Source organism: Podarcis melisellensis (assembly GCF_964234715.1).
Source record: "Podarcis melisellensis genome assembly, chromosome: 12".
In the NCBI taxonomy this organism is placed as follows: Eukaryota; Metazoa; Chordata; class Lepidosauria; order Squamata; family Lacertidae; genus Podarcis; species Podarcis melisellensis.
In genome coordinates this window covers 58,530,162-58,552,960 of record NC_138544.1, presented here as the reverse complement: position 1 = coordinate 58,552,960, position 22,799 = coordinate 58,530,162, and the positions used below count along the sequence as shown (strand labels likewise).

The 22,799-nt window shown below is 48.5% G+C and overlaps 1 protein-coding gene across 1 annotated transcript; it reads right to left on the bottom strand.

The window, feature by feature from the left end:
* Positions 1-621: 621 nt before the first annotated feature.
* On the bottom strand, positions 622-21,408 carry LOC309380858 (uncharacterized protein; the record flags this gene model as incomplete). Its single annotated transcript, XM_081930952.1, has 5 exons — positions 622-5,083; positions 7,381-7,494; positions 9,859-9,979; positions 18,945-19,203; positions 21,284-21,408. The coding sequence occupies 5 exons, from the start codon at positions 21,406-21,408 to the stop codon at positions 3,747-3,749; spliced, it is 1,956 nt and encodes a 651-aa protein (XP_081787078.1). The 3' UTR covers positions 622-3,746.
* Positions 21,409-22,799: the final 1,391 nt, after the last annotated feature.

Below are 22,799 nucleotides of genomic sequence, written 5' to 3'. Positions count from 1 at the left end.
GATGAAGGGTCTTGCAACCAAGCCTTATGAGGAACAGTTGAAGGAGTTGGGGATGTTTAGCCTGGAGAAGAGCAGACTGAGAGGTGTTATGTAAGCCACCTTAAAAATCTGAAGGGCTGTCACATGGAAGATGGAGCAAGCTTGTTTTCTGCTGTTCCAGAAGGTAGGACCCAAACTGATGGATTAAAATGACAAGAAAGGAGATTCTACCTGAACATTCGGAATAACTTTCTGACAGTGAGAGCCACTCGGTGGTGAAATGGACTACCTCAGAAGGTGGCGGGATTCTCCTCCATTGTAGGTTTTTAAACAGAGTTTGGAGGGCCACCTGTCAGGGATTCTCTAGTTGTGATACCGGCACTGCAGGCCGTTGGACTAGATGATCCCATGAGTCCTTTCCAACTCTCCAATTCTATGAATCTATGACCATCCATAATAAAAATTGTTTTAAGTGTGATACAGGCAACCATTCACAGTATAAACTTTATAATAAATAGGTAATATGGATGATGGAGAAATTTGCCTAGCAGAACTTGGGCAGAATTAATTTGAATATTTTTGCAAGAAGAAAGTACTGTATGACTAAGGGAGACTTTCTGTAACCCCAACTTTGTCAAGAAGTTCATCGTTTCATTTACTGCTTTATTAGAATAGATTAAGAGACTTGTAATAACTAATAGTTCATACTTCAGTTCTCTTGACCACTGATGTGGATAATAAGGAAGAATCCCAGACTGTTCCTCTCCAGATGACTTCAGCTAGGCTGCTCCTGCTCTGACAATTGCTATTTCATTCACATAAGTGGGAAGAGGTGGTCACAGCAGGCACAGATTGCAAGGTGTGGTCCTGCAGATATCCTCCCACTGATGGGATTTGTACTAAAAACAGCTGGAAGGCTCCAGATTGGTCCTAAATAAACAGTATTATCAACCAGAACCAAATCAGCCTTTTAAGTGCGCTTGAGAAAAGGAATTATCATCCTCCCCTTGCTACTATGTGTGTTCCGTGTACAACAAATTGAAATGGTGGTTCCCCATTAAAGTGGGGATTAATTCACCCTGTTAAATTAAGAAGGCAAAAGCACACAGAAATTAGTAATTCAGAAAAATTACCATCCTGTTTTATACATATCTATGCAAGTTCACTTGGGGGATACAGATGATCACATTTTAATAAAAAACAAACAACCCCAACAACCTCAAAATAGGCTATAATCCCATAGAAGCACAAAGTCCCCATAGAACTCAGTGGGATTTGCCCCCGTATAAACATGCACAGGATTTCACTGCAAACCCTTTTGATTTGCAAAAAGGTCACCCCACAGCAAATACTGTAGACAGCTTTGTGCAAACTTGGGTTTAATTTGTGTCCAGCAATCTTGCCAATTCCAACCCCATAATTCTTTGGATAACACAGACCACAGCCAGTTCAGATATTTGATCACAACTCCACAGCAAAGCAGCTGCGGGATGCGTTTTATATAATCACAGATTAAAAATCCAGGAATGGCCCTCTTCGACAAGCATGCAAATGATCAACTCCCAAATGGAACTTTAAAAGCTAATCAACTACTGTGTCTTTTTAAAAAGGAGAGTTGTTTTTTTAGCTATCAAACAACATATTTAACTATTGTACTGGAATTTTAAGAACGTTAGGAGAGCCTACAATGTTGAAAAGCAGATATTTCCCAACCCTAATCACTGCTGAACCACTGCATTTCAAAGGACCTGTGTTCTCCTCCCATCAATTTTCAGTCCTGATCTGTGGCAATGTTTTGGTCTTAAAATGAAAAAGGAGAGTGAGGCTGTCCAATGTCGACTGGCAATGCACCAGAGACATGTCTCCCTTTCATTGGTTGTTTCCTTCTTGCCCTTTTCTTTCAAGCAGCCTCTTTGCCACTTCATTCTGTTTGCTACCTATTCACTTGTATAGCATTCCTGTGGTGGCTCTTAATCAATCAGTTCCTGTCCCCCTGAAAGGGAGCAGCAGTTTAGCTACTGGCTTTCTATTTTGCAGCCAGAGCGATTCTTCATTAATGCTTTCAATGTTATTTGTTTAAAATAGCAGAGTAAAACATACATTAATAAGCAACTGCTGTGCCCGAAAAGAGGAAAGCAGTAATTTAAGCCCATTCTCATCCTACCTCACAAAGCAGAGTTAGAGAATGGTGCTGAGAACACCAAGGTCGCAGGTTCGATCCCCAAAATGGGACAGCTGCATATGCCAGCATTGCAGGGGGTTGGACTAGATGATCCTCAGGGTCCCTTCAACTCTAAAACTCTGTAATTCAGGCAGCCTTGTAAATAAGCCTACACGAGCTAGTAGCCTGATTACCACTTGGGTGAGCAGCTCAGTTGGATGTAGAGTCCTTCAACAACCTGCCACATTTCTGTGCTGTCCCTCATTCACCAGCCTGGCTGCACATTAAGTCGTAATCCCATGCACTCGCCTAGAGGCAACTCTCACAGGCGAGGGCTTAAATATAACACTGAATTGAGGACTTGCTTCCGAGGAAACATTATTTAGGCAGTTGCCCATGGGAGCTGGCATTGCCAAATTTCTCAAGGAAAATACACTGCTATGCTAAAGTGTTGGGCGGGTTCACCCGCCTTAATTCCACATCCTGCTGATTCAGCAGTGCTAAAGGGCTCTGTTGTGGAAGCAACCTTTATCACTGGGGTGCCAACTTGAATAATATATTAGGGGGGCATGTAACCCCGCCCCACATAACCAATCACATGATGCAGCACACACACACCATTTGAATGCCAATATTCATTAACTTTGTGGGGGCCGGTGCCCTGCAAATATTGTATTGGGGGGAGGCAAAGGGACCTTGGTCCCTAGGAGTTGGCTCCTCTGCCTGTCCCTTGCAGCTGGCAGTGAGTGGCATACTGTTTCTGAATGATGGGGAAGGGTCATAGCCCAGCGACAGTGTGTCTCAGGGTCATTTTCTGACTGAGAATGCACCCTGCTTGAAACCCGGGTGCACCGCTGGCAGACAATATTGAGTCAGATGGTCTGGCTCTGTATAAGACAGCTTCCTTTACTCCTACTGAGCTCCCAACCTTAGCTATAAAATCTACCCAATAAGCTTTTGGGAGATCCATCTTAAAGCACCATTTTGCCTAGTGACCGTAGCCACATCCTACAGGAGTGAATTCTTGTTCCTACTGCCAGCTCCTTGGAAAAATCCAACTCTGACAGGTTCAGCAGGAGAGTTTTACTTCTCTCTCTCTCTCTCTCTCTCTCTCTCTCTCTCTCTCTCTCTCTCTCCCTCTCTCTCCTGGGCACTTTCCCATGTAGGACAGCTACCCAGAAGCCTTTGCAACAAGGACTCAAGGAATGCTGCATACTGTCCCACTAGATCCAGAGCTACAAAGAGTTCAGAGTTATTGCAGTTCCTTTGAATCCACGGGATAAGGAATCGAAGCAATCCCTTTGCTGAGGACAACTGATACAGGCTTGCAAGTTACACAGAAATCTTCCATGGACTAGACACTCAAAATAAGGGGGTGAGGGTGGAAGATAAGAAATATAACTGCTTTTGTTGCAGGACCTATTTCAGCTCAAGCTAGAAACATACTTTGCCCCCTTGTTCTCCACCTCCCCCAACCTCAACATATGGGCCAGAGGCAGATTTCTGTGTAGCTTCCACATGCTAGTTGCTCCAAAGAAAGCCTTTGCTCACAAAGGCACCCTTAAAATGCATCACCAGGTTTCCTTCCAATGCAAACAGGTTCCCCTCATGTGTGGCTCCTCCTGTGCATGGTGAGGTATTTTGCCTGGGTGAACTTCCTGCCGCAATCACAGCATGCAAAGGCCCTCTTCCCAGTTGCCGGGCCAGGCTGGGGCGCAGAGGGAGGCTTCTTGCTTGCGCCCGTCCCTCTGCCGACAGACTTAAACTCCGGCAGGGTCTTTGGGGGCTGAACGGGAAGAGGAGGACCTTCCCCAGGGCTGGCTCCGCTCGGAAGGAGTCCAAATTTTGCCAGCTTCTCCTCGTGCGTCCTCAGGTGGGTCTGCATGATCTCCTCGTCCCGGAAGCGCTTCTCGCACCTGGGGCAGGGGTAGGGCTTCTCCTTCACCTCGCGGGCCCTCTTGAGGGCCAGCGCCTTGGCGTCGCCTGCCTGCAGGAGGTGCTGCTCCCCGCGGTGGACCCTCTGGTGGCTCTTAAGGTGCTGCAGCTGGCTGCAGGTCTTGCCGCACAGCAGGCAGCGGTAGGGGCGCTCGCCGGTGTGCATCCGGTTGTGGATGGTCAGGGTGGCCTGGTTGCGGAAGGTCTTCCCGCACTCCGCGCAAGTGTAGGGCCGCTCCCCGGTGTGCACCCGGAGGTGGCTGATGAGCGGCTGCTTCTGCGAGTAGCGCTTCCCGCACGTGGTGCACGAGAAGGGCTTCTCGCCCGTGTGGACGCGCTGGTGGCTCTCCACATGGTGCTTCTGGCTGAAGCGCTTCCCGCACTGCTGGCAGGAGAAGGGGCGCTCCCCCACGTGCACTTTCATGTGGGCCACTAGGATCTGCTTGAGCCGGAAGCTGCGCCCGCACTCGGGGCAGGAGAAGGGCCGCTCGCTCGAGTGGGTCCCGTGGTGCTTGCGCAAGTCCTGCTTCTTGTTGAAGCTCTTTCCGCACTGGGCGCAGGTGTGGGGCTTCCTGGGGCCCAGGGTGGCCCCAAGCTGGCGCAGGAGCTGGAGCTTGGCCGTCAGGCACTTCCGCACCTTGGGGCTGGCGTCGCCGGCCGCAGGGTCCTCCTTCTTGCGCAGGTGGGTCTTGATGTGCCGTTTCAGGTCCCCCCGCGAGGGGAAGCCCTTGGGGCACAGGTGGCACTTGAAGGGCCGCTCCCCAGTGTGCGTCCGGATATGGATGACCATCGCCACGTTGCTCAGGAAGCTCTTGCCACACTCAGGGCACTCGGGGGGCTTCGTCTTCAGCGTCGACTTCAGGGGTCCCTCGTCCTCGTCCTGTGTGCTCGCCGCCCGGGTCACCGGCTTCTCCGTTCTGGAAGGGTGGACCATCTTCTCCCTCTTGCGCCGCGGGATAGGGACTGCCCCTCTGCCTTCGTCCTCGTCTTCCATCCTGATCCCATCTCCTGCAGGGAATAAAGGGAAAGGGAGAGTCTCATCATCACTGACTCGCGGAGAAACCCCACGTTCAGTCCCTGAGAAGAACTTCATTTGATCTTAGGGGTTCTCGCAGCGGGATCACATTCACCCGGTGCTATACCAGCTGCACTGGCTCCTGGTGGAGTACAGGATCAGGTCTAAGGTGCTGGTTTTAACCTTTAAAGCCCTATACGGCCTAGGACCCTTGTACCTACGGGACCGCCTCTCCTGGTATGTCCCACGGAGGCCCTTATGGTCTTCAAACAAAAACATCTTGGAGGTCCCAGGCCACAGAGAGGTTAGGCTGGCCTCAACCAGAGCCAGGGCCTTTTCAGTACTGGCCCCGACTTGGTGGAATGCTCTGTCCCAAGAGACTTGGGCCCTGCGGGACTTGACATCTTTCCGCAGGGCCTGCAAGATGGAGCTGTTCCACCAGGCCTTTGGCCAAGGCACAGTCTGACCCCCTCCTTTGGTAATCCTCACAGAACTTTACCCCAATGGTTGACATTAATTTGATTTTGAATTGATTTTAGAATGAATGGATTTTAGAGTGCTGTGTTACTTTTATTGTTGTTAGCCTCTCTGAGCCTGGCTTTGGCTGGGGAGGGCGGGATATAAATATATTATTATTATTATTATTATTATTATTATTATTATTATTATTATTATTACATTATGAAAAAAGCTTTAATAAAATCATGTTTTAAAAAAAGAATTGGCTACTGGAACAGAAAACACCCTGGTGGCTTTCCCCACTGGAAGCAATATCTCTGAAAAAAACTAAATATGAGAAGTAATTGGGCAACATATAGAGAGCTGTTAACCGAAGTAGAACATCAGGTGAAATTGATTTTGAAGAGATAGGGGATTTATTAACTGACTGGCTACAGTTTCACCATCTAAGTGATATCTTTACGATAGATAAAAAGAAAGGTTTCAGCTATGATTTGAAAAAGGCTTGTTAGAAAATATAAAATTACTGTCAGAAATGTATAGCTTACTTTTGGAATGGCATACAAAGGATGGACAGGTTAAATCTGTAATGATACACTGGGCGAGGTGTTTGGGGCATAATATTCAGCTTTCAGACTGGGAAAGCTTATGGAAAACTGATTTGAAATTTTTGACATGTTGTGGTGGCGCCCACCCTGTGGAGATAAGTGACTATACAACTTTTAGAAGACCTCTGAAGGCAGCCCTGTGTATGTTTTTATTTACGCTGGAAGCCTCCCAGATGGGCAGGGTACAAATAAGTATATTACTATCATTATCGCTAGGATGACTAGACTTGTGCCTCCTCTTCCAAGGGCAGGAGCCATTCTGGCCTCCTTGCCTCTGGTCAGCTTGGCAGACCCCATCTTTCCTCTGTGAGGAAAAAAAGTAAAAATCAACCCTCGGTACCACAGCCTTTGTGGTTTCTCTCTGGCCTTCAGCTTATCTGTATCTCCCTCAGGGACTTAAGGGGAGAGGAATCTGGTGAGGAATCTAATGGGGATCCGGGATCCTGCCTGTGGAAAGGTCAGACACGTTTCTCCTCAGAATAGGCAAAATGGGAGACATAGGAGCGGTCCTCTAGCTGAGGCGTTTTCCCGCCTTTTTTCCTTCCGGGGAGCGTTTCCACGGCAACAGCCTCCAGAAGGCCGCAGCCAAATAAATGTAGAACGCCAAATTCCCTCAGGAGATTTTTTCTCCCAACGGGAATTCGAAGTCACTTCATTTCATAAAAATTTATATACGCTGGATCGTAAGAAGAAAAAAAAGCCCCAAAGCTTTTTACACAAAAGGAAGGGTGGTAGTTGGAGGCATTTGGACACGAGTTTCGGTTCGAAATAATCCGAAATAGACGGAATCGCCTCATGTGTCTGGGAGTAGTTTGGGGGGTCTGCCTCCAGGATGGATCGGGATGAGTCTACTCCGTGAAACTACAGGATAACTTTGAGGTAAAAACACTGATCTCTGTACTTATGGTTATGTCCGTATCCCAAGTTTCCCTCAGGGTGACAAACATGGCCGCCTGATGGCAACTGGCAGCCCTGCGAGGTAGGCCAGGAGGAGAGACGGGGACCGGCTCAATTCCAGCGCTAGGGAGCTGGAGGGGGGGATTTGAACCCGGGTCCCAATCCTGGTTCACATCCCGAGATGCTGCCGGTCAGAGTTTGCGTTATCTGTGAGGCCAGAGCCATCGTAGGCCCGACTGCAACACCAGTAAGGACCAGTTACGGGGGGGGGCAAGGAAAGGCCTCTTTGCAAAGACCCCCAAGCCCCCCAAAACCCCCCAACTCACCCAGCCAGGGGCTCTGGGGTCTCTTCCATTTGGGGGTCTCGGGGGGCTCCTCCATGCAAGGCTCCTCTTCGCGCTCGATTTTGCAGATGATCTCGGGTTTGGCGGACGGGTGCCCTGTCGTGGGAGCAGAGGACAGCATCTTTATTTCCCCTTCATTCCTTGCAAGGATATAGCATCCTTTTCTCCTGGTGGTGCATGTGGCAGTGATCTATTGCAGTGGCGTAGCGTGGGGGGTGCAGGGGGGGCCGGGTGCAACATCTGGGGGTTAGGGTTAGGGGGCACAAATCCACGAGTTAGGGGTGCAAATTACTTGCCTTGCCCCGGGTGCTGACAACCCACGCTACGCCACTGATCTATTGGGGGGTGGGAGGTCGATCAGGATCACGCGATTGACCAGGATTGACCAGGGACGCCCCACGATCGACCGGTAGATCGCGATCGACTTGTTGGACTTGACTGCAATACGCTAACCACTGAGCTAGATTTCAAATCACTGCCGGTTTTTTTATAGCGGGAGCAGATCGCACTCTCTTGGGAGTTGGACACGCCTGGCGTATTGTATCGGTTTCTAAAGTGGTTCGAAATGACGACAACTATTTCTAGCTCTTCTTAATGACATAGTGATAAATTGCCTCGAGATGCATGCGGAAAGAAAGTCATAAAATAAATAAATAGCAATACCTGCTCTGCATTTGTAAGAACTCTTTATCTTTTAGTGTAGTGACACCCTGGAACTCCCTGCCTCTTGACATCAGGCAGGCACCTTCACTGCACTCTTTTCGGCAGCTCTGGGTCCGCTTAGCACACTTTGGGAGCACACTGCATTACAGAGATGATTTGTGGCTGGGTGATGGCACTGCCCTTCGCTTCCTCCCGCACCCTCTGCAAAGGTGCTCCAAAGAGTTGGGGGAACCCCCAGAACAGATTTAGGGGGCATGTAACAGTATTGACAGAATGCCTGGTTTCCATCATTATTTTAATTGCGTAATGTATTTTATTCTGTTTTACGTACTTTGTTCTGTAATAGCTTTGGCCACACAAATAAATAATATTCGTATCCATGAGTAATATATCAGTCATGTGGGATGTAATCCACTGGGAGCAGTCAGATACAACATTCCTTGTTTTCCTAGAGTGGACATGCAAGGGGATGTTTGGTCCAGCCAGTCGAAACTTCCTGTTCCTCCTGGCCTGGAGCATCCTTCCTTGCATGTGACTAGTGGGTGGGTGTGATCTTTCCAGACCTGATAAAAGGACAAGGCATGCTGCCACTTTCTCTCTTTTCCATCTTCCTTTCGTCCTGCGAACTTCCTGGAATTAACTGCTGGCTGCCAGCCAAGCAGTCCCTCAGGTCATCTTCCTTATGGGATAAACCTGTTAGTATAAGTTTGTAACTTTAAGCTAAGGGATCACACTGTGCTCTGCCTGATCATGAGTAAACTTTCTTTTTATCGCTTATGAATAAGAATCTGGTGTCTTTATTCTTTTAGGAGGGACTCAAGGGGTCTTACCAGGAAAATACTGGAACACAATGAGGACAAGCCAAATTGAATTGTGCATTGTCTTAAGAAACTCACACGCGTTTGCAACTAGTTTTCTGCTGTGTAAAGGGGAATGCACTCTGCTAAGTAAAGAAAATTGCTAACGCAAGTTAGGAAGGATACTAACAAATAATATATCCTCTCCTGTCACCCTGAACATTCCCACAAATCATACTAGCAACCTAAGGTTATAAATAAGAGCATCCCTCTAGCATTCCTTTCTAGGTACCAGGTTGCTTATCAGTTCTTGTATACCGTGCCACGACTTCTACAGAAGGCTATCCAGCAGCCTCCTCCTGGATGGACTGTCAAGTGAAGGAACCAGCTGTATCCACAGCATCTGGGGACATATTCAGGGGAAACCTGACTGTCCCCTGGACTAGGACCTGGGTTCAAATCCCCACTCAGCCAAGAAGTTCACAGGGTGACCTAGGACCAGTCACCGCCTCTCAGCCTAACCTACCTCTCAGCATTGTTGTGGGAATTAAAGGAGGAGGGGGAAACCATGTACGCCACCTTGAGCAACTTGGGACGAAAAAAGCAGGATATAAATGCAATGAAATAAAATGGCAAATGGTTGCTGCTGTTGCAATCTGGTCCTGCATGCAGGCTTCCCACTCAGGCATCTGGCTCGGCCACCATGAGAACCGGATGGCAGACAAGGTGTGCTCTCTTTGGCCTCATCTGGCAGCCATCTGATGCTCTTATGCAGGAACCAAGTTGGTGAAACGCTGGTCTAAAGTCAAACAAAAAGTTTTGGACTGGTGCTTGGTCTACAGTTTGCAGATTGCAAAATCTTACACCAGCCCCCACGTCAGTTCAACAAAGAGATCCTGTCCCCACAGCAAACCCTGCAAAGCCAGAATCATTTATCTGCTGTCTCCAGTCTCTGAGGAACATCAAAGGACACCTGTCAGGGAATGAGAGAGATCCTTACCCAGCGAGGTGACCGCTTCATAGTTGTCCACCATCACGGCCCGGTAGAGGTCCTTCTGCCATTTTGCTAGCTCTGCCCACTCTGCCGAGGAGAAATAGACGGCCACGTCCTCAAACATCACCTGTGGCAATGAGAAAGGGAACCTGGGATGGAGTTCTGGACGGTTCCCTCTGCTAGTGGGTGTGATGACGACAGCCCTCACAGGCCTCATCCTGCCTCGCAGGGGACTGGGCTGAATGACTCTTGGGGTCCCTTCCAAGTCTGCAATTCTGTGATTCTAGCTCTTATTCACTGAGGGCTCTCTCTGTGCTTGCTAGGGCCAGTCAAGAGAGGAGGATGGAAGATGGATGGGCTGGAAAGAAGGAAAGGCATCCATAGACAAAACAGAGCCACAGAGTATGGCCGGAGGTGCACATTTTGACTGCGGGGGTTGGATGAAATGAGCCTTGGAATCTCTTCCAACTCTACACATCTGTGAGCTGCTCCTATTAGACAGCAGACCCTCCCTTGAAGCCTTACACCTTCTTTCCCCAGAAAGCACTTGCAATTCAAACCTGTAACTGAATTGCCAGTGCTTGCAATTCAAACCTGTAACTGGTTAAGAGCTCAGAACCATGAACTCCACCCTAGAACAAAACATGGCTTGCAGTTAGTCTAAGCATCCAACTACACAGGACACCAAATCCTTAAAAATCTGTTTCTCGGTTGTCAGGAAGTCCTGATGGTTTCCATTGTGTTTCATTTGCTTATTTTTTTGTATACTGCCCTTCATCTGAAGATGACAGGTCAGTTCACAACACTAAAATACAAAATAAGAACACAAAATGCATAATAAAAGCAAAAAAAACAAACAAACAAGGAATCCCCTCCTAATTTGTTGTAAAATTAAACACCCAATTGCCTTTCCATTTTTTAAAAACCCTTCCTTTCAAATAGCAGAACTAGAGAATGGAGACATTGGCAATGCTTCATGACGTGCTACGGATGATACTGGAAGCAGAATCCCAGTCCAGTATTTCTGCCCTCCCACAGCTCCAGCAAAGGGTCCACGAAACCCTCTTCCACGTTTCCGACACTGAGCTGATCAACAGTATACCTTCCAAATTTAAAGGCATTAGGTGCCACCAAGAGAGAAACTGCTTTACTTTAAGTCAGCAGAGGCGGAATATTATCTACCAAGGAAAAGGTGGAGCTCTCTCCATAATCTCTCCTCCAATCTCATGCGTGCACAAAACCTTCTGTAATTAAAGTCCTCCATTTTCTGCAGCGGACATATTATGGTAGACTTTTAAAAGCGGAGTTTGGTGCTACTTTAACCATTCAGGAAGGGCTTCCAGATTTATAGCCTCTCCCCAGGGGTATTAGGCTGCTGCAATTGTTGAATATCCAGCAAACACTTCGACTGCAACCATTTATAAAAGGGGGGAGCTCTCCTACTGCCCCCTCCGCCGCATATATGATCACATATTCTCAATAAGCTGTGCTTTTCGCCAGATGGCATAATTACCTAGTTCCCTATTCCAATTTAATTGCTCAGGGTGGCTTAGACGATTGTCAGGAGGTTGCAGGATTTTGTTTTAATCTATATCTGTCCCAGATTTTTATAGCTGGATGGAAGATGGGGTGTCATTGTGCCACACTGCCTTTAAAATTAGTCCAAGGCATTATTAGAAAAGACATAACGGCAATGCAAAATTTCTCTGTTCAAGCTGCAGTCAATAATAATAATAATAATAATAATAATAATAAACCACCTGTGTGCTATCCAGGTGTCGAAAGGCAGTATATAACTGTTTCCATATGCAAACTCATTCTATTTGCATGATCAATAACGGCAATGCACTAGGGTGCTCAGATCTCCCAACCCACCAGTATTGTTCTAGAAGCACCAGTTGCTGTCTGCTCCCATGCAGTCCTCACCTATTGAACACTGATCCAGTCTGGTGTAGTAGTTAAGAGTGTGTAGGACTGGGACCTGGGTTCAAATCCCCATTTAGCCATGAAGCTCACTAGGTGACCTTGGGCTTGTCACTTACACACAACCTAACCTACCTCTCAGGGTTGTTGTGGGGATATGCTGTAAAGCATGGGATTCAGGGTTGTGGGTTCGAGCCCCAGGTTGAGCAAAAGATTCTTGCGTTGAAGGGGGGTAGGACTAGATGACCACCGTGGTCCCTTCCAAGTCTGCTCTTCTAGGATTCTATAGGGAGTGGGAAGAACCATGTAAAACAACTTGGGCTCCTTGGAGGAAAAGGTGAGATATAAATGCAAAGGTTGGCGTAACACATTTCACACCAAGACGATGCGGAATGGTGCCTCATGCAAGTGGAGGAAGGGGGTGTATTTTTTTAAGGATTCCCATGGGGTGGGGGAACAAAACCTGCACATCCCTGCAGGAACCATTACACCAGAGACAACATTCTTGCCCCGGTGTCCTACTTTCCTATCTGCAAAGTGGTTTATTTTTTTAAATATATATTTTTTAAAAAAATATTAAATTTTATTTAACATAATTATTACAAAATACAAGCAAAATACTACAAATACATACATACATATGTACATTTTTCAGATAAGCACACATATATAAAAAAGAACAAAAAAGAAAAAAGAAAGAAAAGAAAAAAATAAGAAGAAAAATTGGAAGAAGAAGAAAAATTGGAAGAATTTCTTCCAAATTTATTGTACAAATATCTCAATAATAAAATTTCATTGATTGACTTCCATCGCTTACACTGCACTTCCTATATACATTTTAAGCAAATTTGTATCTGTTATTCCATATTTTCCCCATACAATCTCATACATATATTCTAATCAAACAAAGTGGAAAAGAAAATTTTATGGACAAAATAAATATATTTTTTTAATGTGGAAGGGAACATTAAAAAATCCCCTCTCAGAATACGTAAAACTATGGAAGCCACGGTGCTCTTGCGCTTGAACTCTGCTTGCTCACTTCCACAGGAATCTCTTCTTATGTTCTTGAAATACTAGAACTCAACAAGGCCATCCAAGGAAGCTTCAGGACAGAAAAGAAAGGAGGGCTTCTCTATGCACCTGGGTTCAGGTAGCAATGCCAGTTGTGGGAAACCACAGGAGGACAGACTGCTCTTGTGCTCGGGTCTTACTGGGGCTTCTGTTTGGCCGCTGCAAGAACATGATGCTGGACTAGAGATGTGCGACTGGCCTCATCCAGCAGAAGAAGAAGAAGAGGAGTTTGGATTTGATATCCTGCTTTATCACTACCCTAAGGAGTCTCAAAGCGGCTAACAATCTCCTTTCCCTTCCTCTCCCACAACAAACACTCTGTGAGGTGAGTGGGACTGAGAGACTTCAGAGAAGTGTGACTAGCCCAAGGTCACCCAGCAGCTGCAGGTGGAGGAGAAGAGACGCGAACCCGGTTCACCAGATTACGAGACTACGGCTCTTAACCACTACACCACACTGGCTCTCCTTATGTTGAATTCTGGTGCTGGAGGAGACTCTTGAGAGTCCCATGGGCTGCAAGAAGTTCAAACCGATCCATTCTGAAGGAAATCAGCCCTGAGTGCTCACTGGAAGGACAGATCCTGAAGCTGAGGCTCCAAGACTTTGGCCACCCTGGAGAAGACCCTGATGTTGGGAAAGATGGAGGGCACAAGGAGAAGGGGACGACAGAGGACGAGATGGTGGGACAGTGTTCTCGAAGGTACCAGCATGAGTTTGACCAAACTGCGGGAGGCAGTGAAAGACAGGAGGGCCTGGCGTGCTCTGGTCCAGGGGGTCAGGAAGAGGCGGACACGACTAAACAACAACATGTTCTCATGTAAAGGAGACCCTCCCTGCCTGAGACCCCGGAGAGCTGCTGCCAGTCGGGGAACACTGTGTTAGATGGTTCTATAGTCTGGTGAGATACAGCTTCCTGCTTAACAGCTTGCTGCCTTCCTCCAATCAGCTGCTTCCATTTCAGGGGCAGAGGATCCACTCAAAACAACAATAGCACTGGTGTTCAGGGAAGAGTGCCTCTTTCCCACAGATTGAGGGGCCAGCGCTCATCTAGAATAAAGTGGCACAGTCATCGGGGGCAGTCGCTGAATGGCATCTCTCTCATCAGGGACACAGCACCGAAACTCACCCCGTCTCAGGGCAGCGTGATCTGAACTGCAGATTGTGGGTTTGCTTGGGCAAAGTCTTAGATGCGCTTTCTTACATTTGTCTGAGCAGTTGTGTAGGATAAGGAAGGTGCCTCGAAGAAGAGTAAGAAGGGCTTCCTGCTTCAGGATCACCCACTGAAGTTTGTGTGTTTGTTTTTATTTTATTTTTTAATGCATTTTTATTAAAGATTTTCTTGATTTACAAAGGTATGTGCAATGTCCCTCTCTCATATTCCCCCCCCCCACGTAACATTTTTTATTTTACAAATCGGTTTCATTTGTTGAGACATTAGGAAGAAAAGAGGGAAAGAGGTGGAGGGGGGAAGATGAGTGGGGGGGTGTCAGGTGGCGATGTTTCTATTTTACTTAATATATGTGTGGGGTTTTGTGTCAGCGTTGCTTGTGCAGCTTCTCTGCTGTTCGCTTGTGTTCCTTTGGTGGTGAGAGAGGTTGGGGTTGGCCTAGGGTGTGGCTGTTCATTTGTGGTTGTCTGTGGTGGCCTTTGTTTCCATGTGTGAGTGGGGTGGGTGGGTGTTTTGGATCAGGTTAGCCGTATTGATTTGTATGGTGTGTTTGTTTTTATAAACGTTTTTATTACATTTTTGAGAGAACAATTAACAAGCTCAACAAAACATAACACGAAGGTCCCAGTTGAGTTCCAGGGGAGCATTTAGGTACATAGCATAGTAGACTGTAACATTTCCAACTCTCGTAAGTCTCTCCAAAGATGTCATAGAACAGTGTTTCCCAACCTTTTTTGGGCAAAGGCACACTTGTTTCATGAAAAAAATCTCGAGGCACACCACCATTAGAAAATGTTTAAAAAATTAACTCTGTGCCTATATTGACTATATATAAAGTAACTCTCTTTAATAGGAATCAAATAAACACAAAGAAAGTATTTTATAATTACTCTATAAATACTTTATACAGTGCGCAACCTGGGCCTGTTTGGCTGAACACAAAGCTGATATTCTGGCTGGAATCGAAGAAAGACACACACGTAGCTCTTCGTCAACAGCTCTCAGTCTCTCTCTGTATTTAGTTTTAATAGCAATCATGCTTGAAAAGCTCAACTCACAGAGATATGTAGTGGAAAATGGGAGCAATGTCAAAATAGCTTTGTTTGCCAGAAGGGGGAACTCCTTGGCAGTTTCCAACCAAAAACTGTCCAAAGGTAGATCAGCAAATCTTAGCTTGAAACCACGATTTTGTCTCAGTTCAGTTAGTTCCTCCTGCTCCTGTAAAGTCATGTCCTTTCCACCAACTGATGCTGAGCTATAAGGGTCCCTAACCCAGTCAAGGCATTCAGTGGAGACTGAAGAGAAATAAAATGACAACTTCCCCTCGAGAGTTTTTAAATGTTTACCTATTATCTCACACAGTGCAGCAGTGTGAACACCTTGCCATTGCTTGGTGAGTGTGAACATTTCAAGATTGCCACTTTCCACGTGTTGATGCCAGAGTGTGAGCTGTGAGCTAAGGAGTGCTGGAGATTTTTGCACTCTTGCTGAGTTCAGCACTGTGCACACCCAACAAGTGCAGGCACTTATGGCAAGTCACAACTGGCCGAGATGTGGAAGGATTTGTGTTCATGTATGGTCTGGGAATGTCGTAGGAGGAACACCAACCTGAGCGAAAACAGGCATATGTGGTTGGTATGTTTGTATTTGCTTGCAAGCTAGACCGCAGCTTGACTGTGTATGCGGCTCTACATCAGTAAAAGCACTTGGAGGAACAATCTGGCCATTGACTCTCAGCTTAACTAACCTCGCATGGCAGTTGTGCGAGGATGAAGCGGGGAGCAGAGAACTGACTCTGCAGGTAGAACATCTCTGTGCACAGGTGACACGCCACGTTAGGAAGGAAGAAGCGCTCGCTCACATCCACCTTCCTGCAAAAACCACCCAACGAGCGCCACAGGTATCTTCATTCACACGTTCAGGCGAAGCACCACTCTCGCGCGTCGCTGGCGAAAACTCCCCCGTAGCAGCAGCAGCCACGCGCATACAGGGCGCGTGGCGAGTCTGGGGACGGGGGTGGGAGGATCTTGCATGCTGATAAGGTGCGCGTGTGCGTCCGTCCGCGCGGAGGGGGTGGGCTGGAGCGCTGACCGGCACCTCGCCACCTTCCCTCAGCGAGCAAGAGAGCGAGCAAGCAAGCAAGCTGCGGCTCCCTCAGCCGCGGTAGCGCCGAGAGGAAATCCGGCAAAGAGCTCCCTCAGCCAGTCGAAAAGAAGCGAAGCCGCTCGCTCTTTCTCTCTCTCTCTCTCAGGGAGCTGCCGCCGCCGGCGCGCTTCGAGTCCCAAAGTCGAACCGAAGTGGAGAAACGCGCGGGAAAGGCGAGCGGCGGCGACCCTTTGGCCAGCCTGTCCCTTCCGCCACCCAGGGCAGCATGAGGAGGGGCTGCTTGCCTGCTGCTGCCGCTGCCGCTGCTTCCAGCGTCAGAGAAGGAGCGCAGGGATGCCGCCGAAGCCGAAGGAGAGGCAGGGAAGGCACGCCTAGGAGGCAGCTCGCTCGTGGCCCCGCCGCGCTCTGAGGGGACACCGCTCGTCGCCTTTTCTCCTCGCCGCCCAACTTGCCCGCCTCCCTCCCACGGCACACCAGGTAACGTCTCGCGGCACACTAGTGTGCCGCGGAACACCGGTTGGGAAACACTGTCATAGAATAATTGAATTGTAGAGTTCGAAGGGACCCCCAAAGGTCATCTAGTCCAACCCCCTGCAAATCAGAAATCACAGCTAAGGAATCCACAACAGATGGTAACCTAACCTATGTTTCAAAACCTTCTGTGAAGTCAGTTCCACTGCTGAACAGCTCTTGTCAGAAAGTTATTCCTGATATATTAGTTGGGATTTCTTTTCTTGTAACTGGAAGGCATTGATTGGAGTCCTATCCTCCAGAGCAGGAGAAAACAAGCTTATTCCCTCTCCCATGGGACAGCCCTTCAGATATTTGAAGATGCCTACCATATCTTCTCTCATTCTTCTCTTCTCCAGGCTAAACATACCCAACTCCCTCAATCGTTCCTCATAAGGCTTGGTTTCAATCATCTTTGAAATGCTTTATCATCTTAACAACATAGTGATATGATATGATAATAATGTTCTTATTTCTTACCTTCTGTTCTCCACTACCTCTAATGTGACCCACCTTAACATTTTTGTTCAGGCCTAACTCTGTTCTCACCTCTTCATTACCTCTGTTTCCTTACTGGCATTTAAAATGGCTACATTGCTCAAGCATAGGTAAACCCTCCATCAAAGAAAACTCTCTTGGAGCCAAAGGGAAGGAACATGGTGATCTACCACCTGGTGTCAGGCTGCTATGGCAAGCCAGTTGTCCTCAGCCAGATCTGCTCTTGATATATGGAGGATTATTATGTATGTACAGTGGTACCTCTGGTTACGAACGGGATCCGTTCCAGAGCCTGTTTGCAACCTGAAAGGAACGCAACCCGCGTTTGCGCATCGTGATTCACTGCTTCTGTGCATGCGCATGACATCATTTTGTGCATCTGCGCATGCGCGAGTGGCGAAACCCAGAAGTAACCCTTTCCAGTACTTCCGGGTCGCCACGGGACGCAACCTGAAAAAACGTATCATGAAGCAAATGTAACAAGAGGTATGACTATTTATCATCACTGTCCCCAACCATCCTGTAGCAGTGAGTTCCAAGGAGCGAATGTGCAAGATGCACGAAATCAGCTTGCCACTCCCAATTTTTCACCATCCTGTCTGTTACATCTTTCTCCCCATCCCAGCACACAAATAAATAATATTTTGGCCAACTTTCTGCTTCTACCTTTAAACACGCCTGCTGAAAATGTTTTTATTCCTCCAGGCCCACGCAGGCAATTAAGAATACGTATTATCGTAATAGTTAACTGATGCCTGATTTTCACTTTTATACGGTTTCTTCACACGCACTACTGTGAACCACTTTGATTTTATTTTAATGAAATAGCAACATGCAAATATTTTAATAAACAAATAAACCTACTGACCACCAGATGCTTTGGACTACAACTCCCATCAGCCCCCAGCCAGCACAGGCCTGCCCCCATCAGCTACACCAGGGGTCAGCAAACTTTTTCAGCAAGGGGGCCTGTCCACTGTGCCTCAGACCTTGTGGGGGGCTGGACTATTTTCTGGGGAGGGGTATGAACGAATGCCTATGCCCCACAAATAACCCAGAGATGCATTTTAAATAAAAGCACACCTTCTACTCATGTAAAAACACACTGATTCCCGGACCATCTGCGGTCTGGATTTAGAAGGCGATTGGGCCGGATCCGGCCCCCGGGCCTTAGTTTGCCTACCCATGAGCTACACCATCATGTGGGCAGGGGCTGATGGGATTTGTAGTCCAAAACATCTGGAGAAGGAAAGCACCAGGCTAATAGAAAGCTAGACCAACCCATTCCAGGAGCCAGACATGTCTTTGGGGGGCGGGCTGGCCTGCCTCCATCATATTCCAGCCCTGATTTAAACCGCAGCTGGTCCCCAAAAATACCCTCCCCGCTGCCCTCCTTAATAGTCTCACTGAAATTGCGGGATTCCTTAGCTCCCCTCGCCTCCCTCTGGACCCACCTTCGCTGAGCAGGTGTGTGGACGGGGGAAATAACCATTCCCAGTGCATCAAAAAGACGACTCCCCATTTAAAGCCCCTCTTTATTGCTATTTAGATTTAGGGGGTTGTTACCTCTTTAGGGTTGGGGGCGCAGAGGGACCCTTCCCTGCCTCCCAAGCCCACTGGGGAAGAGTGTGGGGCCACTCTGCACGTGCTCAGAGGCGCCCTTGCTGCAGCGCCAGGGCTCTGATCCGTTGGAAGCGGGTGGAGTTTGGGACTCTGCTCTCTCCCTGCAGAAAGGGGAGAGTAAAGGCGAGCGCCGCCCCCTCCCCGGGAAAGACGTCTCCAGCTGTGCAAGGCCTGGCACCTGCCCCCTTACCTGTGCATGAGCCCCCGAGGCCATGGCGGGGCGCAGGACAAAGGCAGAATGCAGATTGCAGCAGGAGGAGGCTCCCCGGACGCCTCCGCCGCTGCTGCTTCTGGCTAGGCGGATTAAAGGCGCCCCGGACGCCTGTCCAGACCAGAGCAGGCGATGCGGGATGCTGAAATCTCCAGGAGGAGGAGGAGGAGGAGGAGGAAGAGCAGCTCTCGGCCTTCCAGACTCGCCTCCCGGAGCATCCTGGGAAATGGAGTCCGGCCTGGGGAGCGGGCCCTGGGAAAAGGCAACGCTGAGAAAGCGTGGTCTCTTCTTTTCTGGAGGGGGTTTGTCAGAGGCTCTCAGCCCCTTTCCTCTCCCATTGCAGGTGCTGTGAAAGGACTCGGGACACAGGAATCTAGGAAGATACTTAACACTAAGTCTGGCTCCAGCAAGGTCCACCAAGCTCTCCCAGATCTACCTGGGATTAAAACCTGGGACTTTCTGGGGGTCAAGCAGATGCTCTGCCACCAAGCTGCGGCCCTCTGCCAGGAATCTAGGAAGCTGCCGTATTTAACTTATAAATTTATTGCATTTATATGCCACCTTTTCCTTCAGGGACCTCAAGGCAGCATGTATATGGTTTCGTCTCCTCATTTAATCCTCACAGCTACCCTGTGAGGGGATGCGGGTGGCGCTGTGGGTTAAACCACTAGCCTAGGACTTGCCGATCAGAAGGTCAGGGCGAGCTCCCATTGCTTGGTCCCTGCTCCTGCCAACCTAGCAGTTTGAAAGCATGTCAAAGTGCAAGTAGATAAATAAGTACCGCTCCGGCAGGAAGGTAAACGGCGTTTCCGTGCGCAGCTCTGGTTCACCAGAAGCAGCTTAGTCCTGCTGGCCACATGACCCGGAAGCTGTACGCCGGCTCCCTGGGCCAATAAAGCAAGATGAGCGCCGCAACCCTAGAGTTGGTCATGACTGGACTTAATGGTCGGGGTACCTTTACCTTTTACCCTGTGAGGTAGGTTAGGCTGAGAAGAAACGACTGGCAGTGAGCTTCAGGTCCGAATGCGCATTTGCTCTCTGGTATCCCAGGTCCTAGTCCGACGCTCTAGCCACTGCACAACACTGCCTCTTATACCAAGTCAGACCACTGGCCCATCAAGCTCAGTATTGACTACACTGGCTGGCAGCGGCCGTCCAGGAGTTCAGGCAGAGGGGTCTCCTAGGCCTAGGTGATGCCATCAGGTCTTGAACCAGGAACTTATGAATGCCACTTGGGTTGCATGTTTTCTTGAAGGCACTACTCCCAGTTTACGGCTGCTGTGAATGGGCAGCGTGTTTATCTCAAGGTTTCCTCTGAGTTTGTGTGTGTGTGTGTCACACCTTTTACAACAGCCTTCCAGATATCTGAGACTCTGACCCATCAGCCCCAGCTAGCATGGATTTGGGGTTCCACAGGATTCAATTTGCTCCCCCACACTGAGTTAACTTCTGCACAAAAGCTCTGAGTTTGGGAGCATGTTGTCATCAGCATGCAGATGATGCGCAACTCTGCTTCTCCAGCACAGCTCCAGCAGGTGTGGCGCTGGATCGGTGCCTGGCCTCTGTAATTGACTGGATGAGGGCCAGTAAACTGAACCTCAAGCCAGATAAGGCTGAGACGCTCTTCCTGAGAAGGTACTTAGCCCAGATGAGCGGAATACATCTTCTTCTGGACGATGGGACAACTCTCCGCTGGAAGGAGAGCAGGCTGGGGGTATTCTTGGGTCCAACATTGTCATTGCAGCACAAGTTGCACCACAGAACTCAAGAAGTGCCAGCTGGATCAGGCCAGTTGTCTGTCTAGTGCAGTATCCTATTCTTACAGTGGCCAACCAGATGCCCATTTTGGAAAACCAGCAATCAGGATTTGAGCACAAGAACAACTCTGCCCTCCTCCTGCAGTTTCTAGCAACTGGTATTATGTATTGCCCAACTTTGGAAAGAAAAAATAATTCCACCTTTAAGAGTGGGCACAGAAGACATGCTAACTTGGTAACTAGTGCAATTTCCTGCATCAGGGATGTAGCAAAAATAACCAACAAGGTGACAGATTTGCAGAAAGATAGCCATTGTGCCCCATGAATCAGATCTGGCTGCCTCCCCCTCTGCCATTCTGATTTGGAATGGCTTTTATAAAAAGGTGTGTCTGGCTGACACCCACTTTGAAGTCTTTTTGGTGCCAATTTATCACAAAGCAGTGCACAAGGCAGAATCGTCACAAGCAAAACAATCCTTTTGCTGCAGCAAACTTGCTGGCAACGATGGGTCCTTCTTGTAAGGGTCCAAGACAGGCATGGAGACCCCATGCGTGGCCTTACAGATCTTTGCTGGAATCTGAACTCCCAGAATCTCTGGCTACTGGCCAGGCTGGCTGGAGCTGATGGGAGTGGAGGTCAAAGAGGCTCCCCAGCTGAGCAGTAAAAGGGCAACCACTAACCACCATTCCATATAGCTCAGTTGGTTAGAGCATGGTGCTGAGAACACCAAGGTTGCAGGTTCAATCCCCATCTGGGATGGCTGCATATTCCTGCATTGCAGAGGGTTGGACTAGATGATCCTCAGGTTCCCTTCAAACTCGTAAGATTCTGTGATTTTTACTTTGCATTGAGCAATCAAGGTGAGGGTGGGGCAGAGACAGTCTGGGAGAAGACCCTAGGCCCAGGGGGAGATCTGTTTCTGAACTGGGCCAAGACCAGTTTTCCTGGCCCGCTGTGTTCGTAAGTGGGCATTCCAGCGGCTCAAAGTGTTTTCCTTGTCCAAGGGCAGCCAGAGGCAAAGTTGGCATCACGGACATGGAATCACAGAACTGTAATTTGGAAGCGTCTCCATCTAGTCCAACCCTCTGCAATGCAGGAACCACAGCTAAAGGGATTTCCCAGCCTGGGGACCGTGACACCACATAAAATCATGCCCCACACTGCCACCTTGGAAGACAAAATGGAAGCTGAAAGGTTGGGAAACTGAAAGCACTCAAGCACACCTCACAGAAACCCAAGCCCCAAAAAACTGTTGCTCAGTTTACAAGGGGAAGAGGATGGGGTTTCTACCTAAAGGGAAAAGTGGGGAACGCACATTCATTCACCCTGCCAGTCAACAAAAAGAGTCAAGGCAGTGGCTGCTTTTATCCCTCTTTTTATTTTCTTTAGACGAGGTTGTAAAAAGGTCCAATACCATGTTTAATAGCCGCTGAACTTCCCCAACATCAGTCACAGACCAGCTCAGAGCCATTTCTTCCCCGCTTTTGGGGTCTCCCCTCCCATAGAAAGGGGACCCAACACATCCACCTTTCCTCTCCTCTAAGAAAAAGCAACACATTCCCACTGGTCAAGAGGCAAGAGTGAGCGTCATGGAGGGGAGATGTCAAGGTGGTCCAAGGTGGGGTGGGAGATAGGTACAGAGCCCAGGACACAATCTAGCCCAAACTTGCTGGAAGCTCCCTTTTCCAAACTGGGTGTGGCTGCTTCTGCTGTGCTCAAAGCTGGGCATCCCTCTCGCAGCCTGGGTCTTTGAAGACTATAGTACACTTGGTGTGGTGGGGTACCAGGTTTAGCATGCTCCCTTCAGAGAGAGAAATGTTCACCTGTCTGAAGTTGAGCAACTGATCCATCAAGCTGGCAAGGAGCAGTACAGAAACAGGGAGAAGCTCTCTCTTCTCCACCCCCCCACCCCACCAGTTTGCCTTGCTCCTTCAGGTCATCCCTGCAGGAGATATTGGGCAGGACTATCAACCCGATTGATCTTGAGAGTGCCCCAGGGCTAGCCTTCCTAGGCCACATTTGCCCTCTGCCTGGCATACATTAAAAACGTAAGGGATGTAGACTGAGACACCGGGTG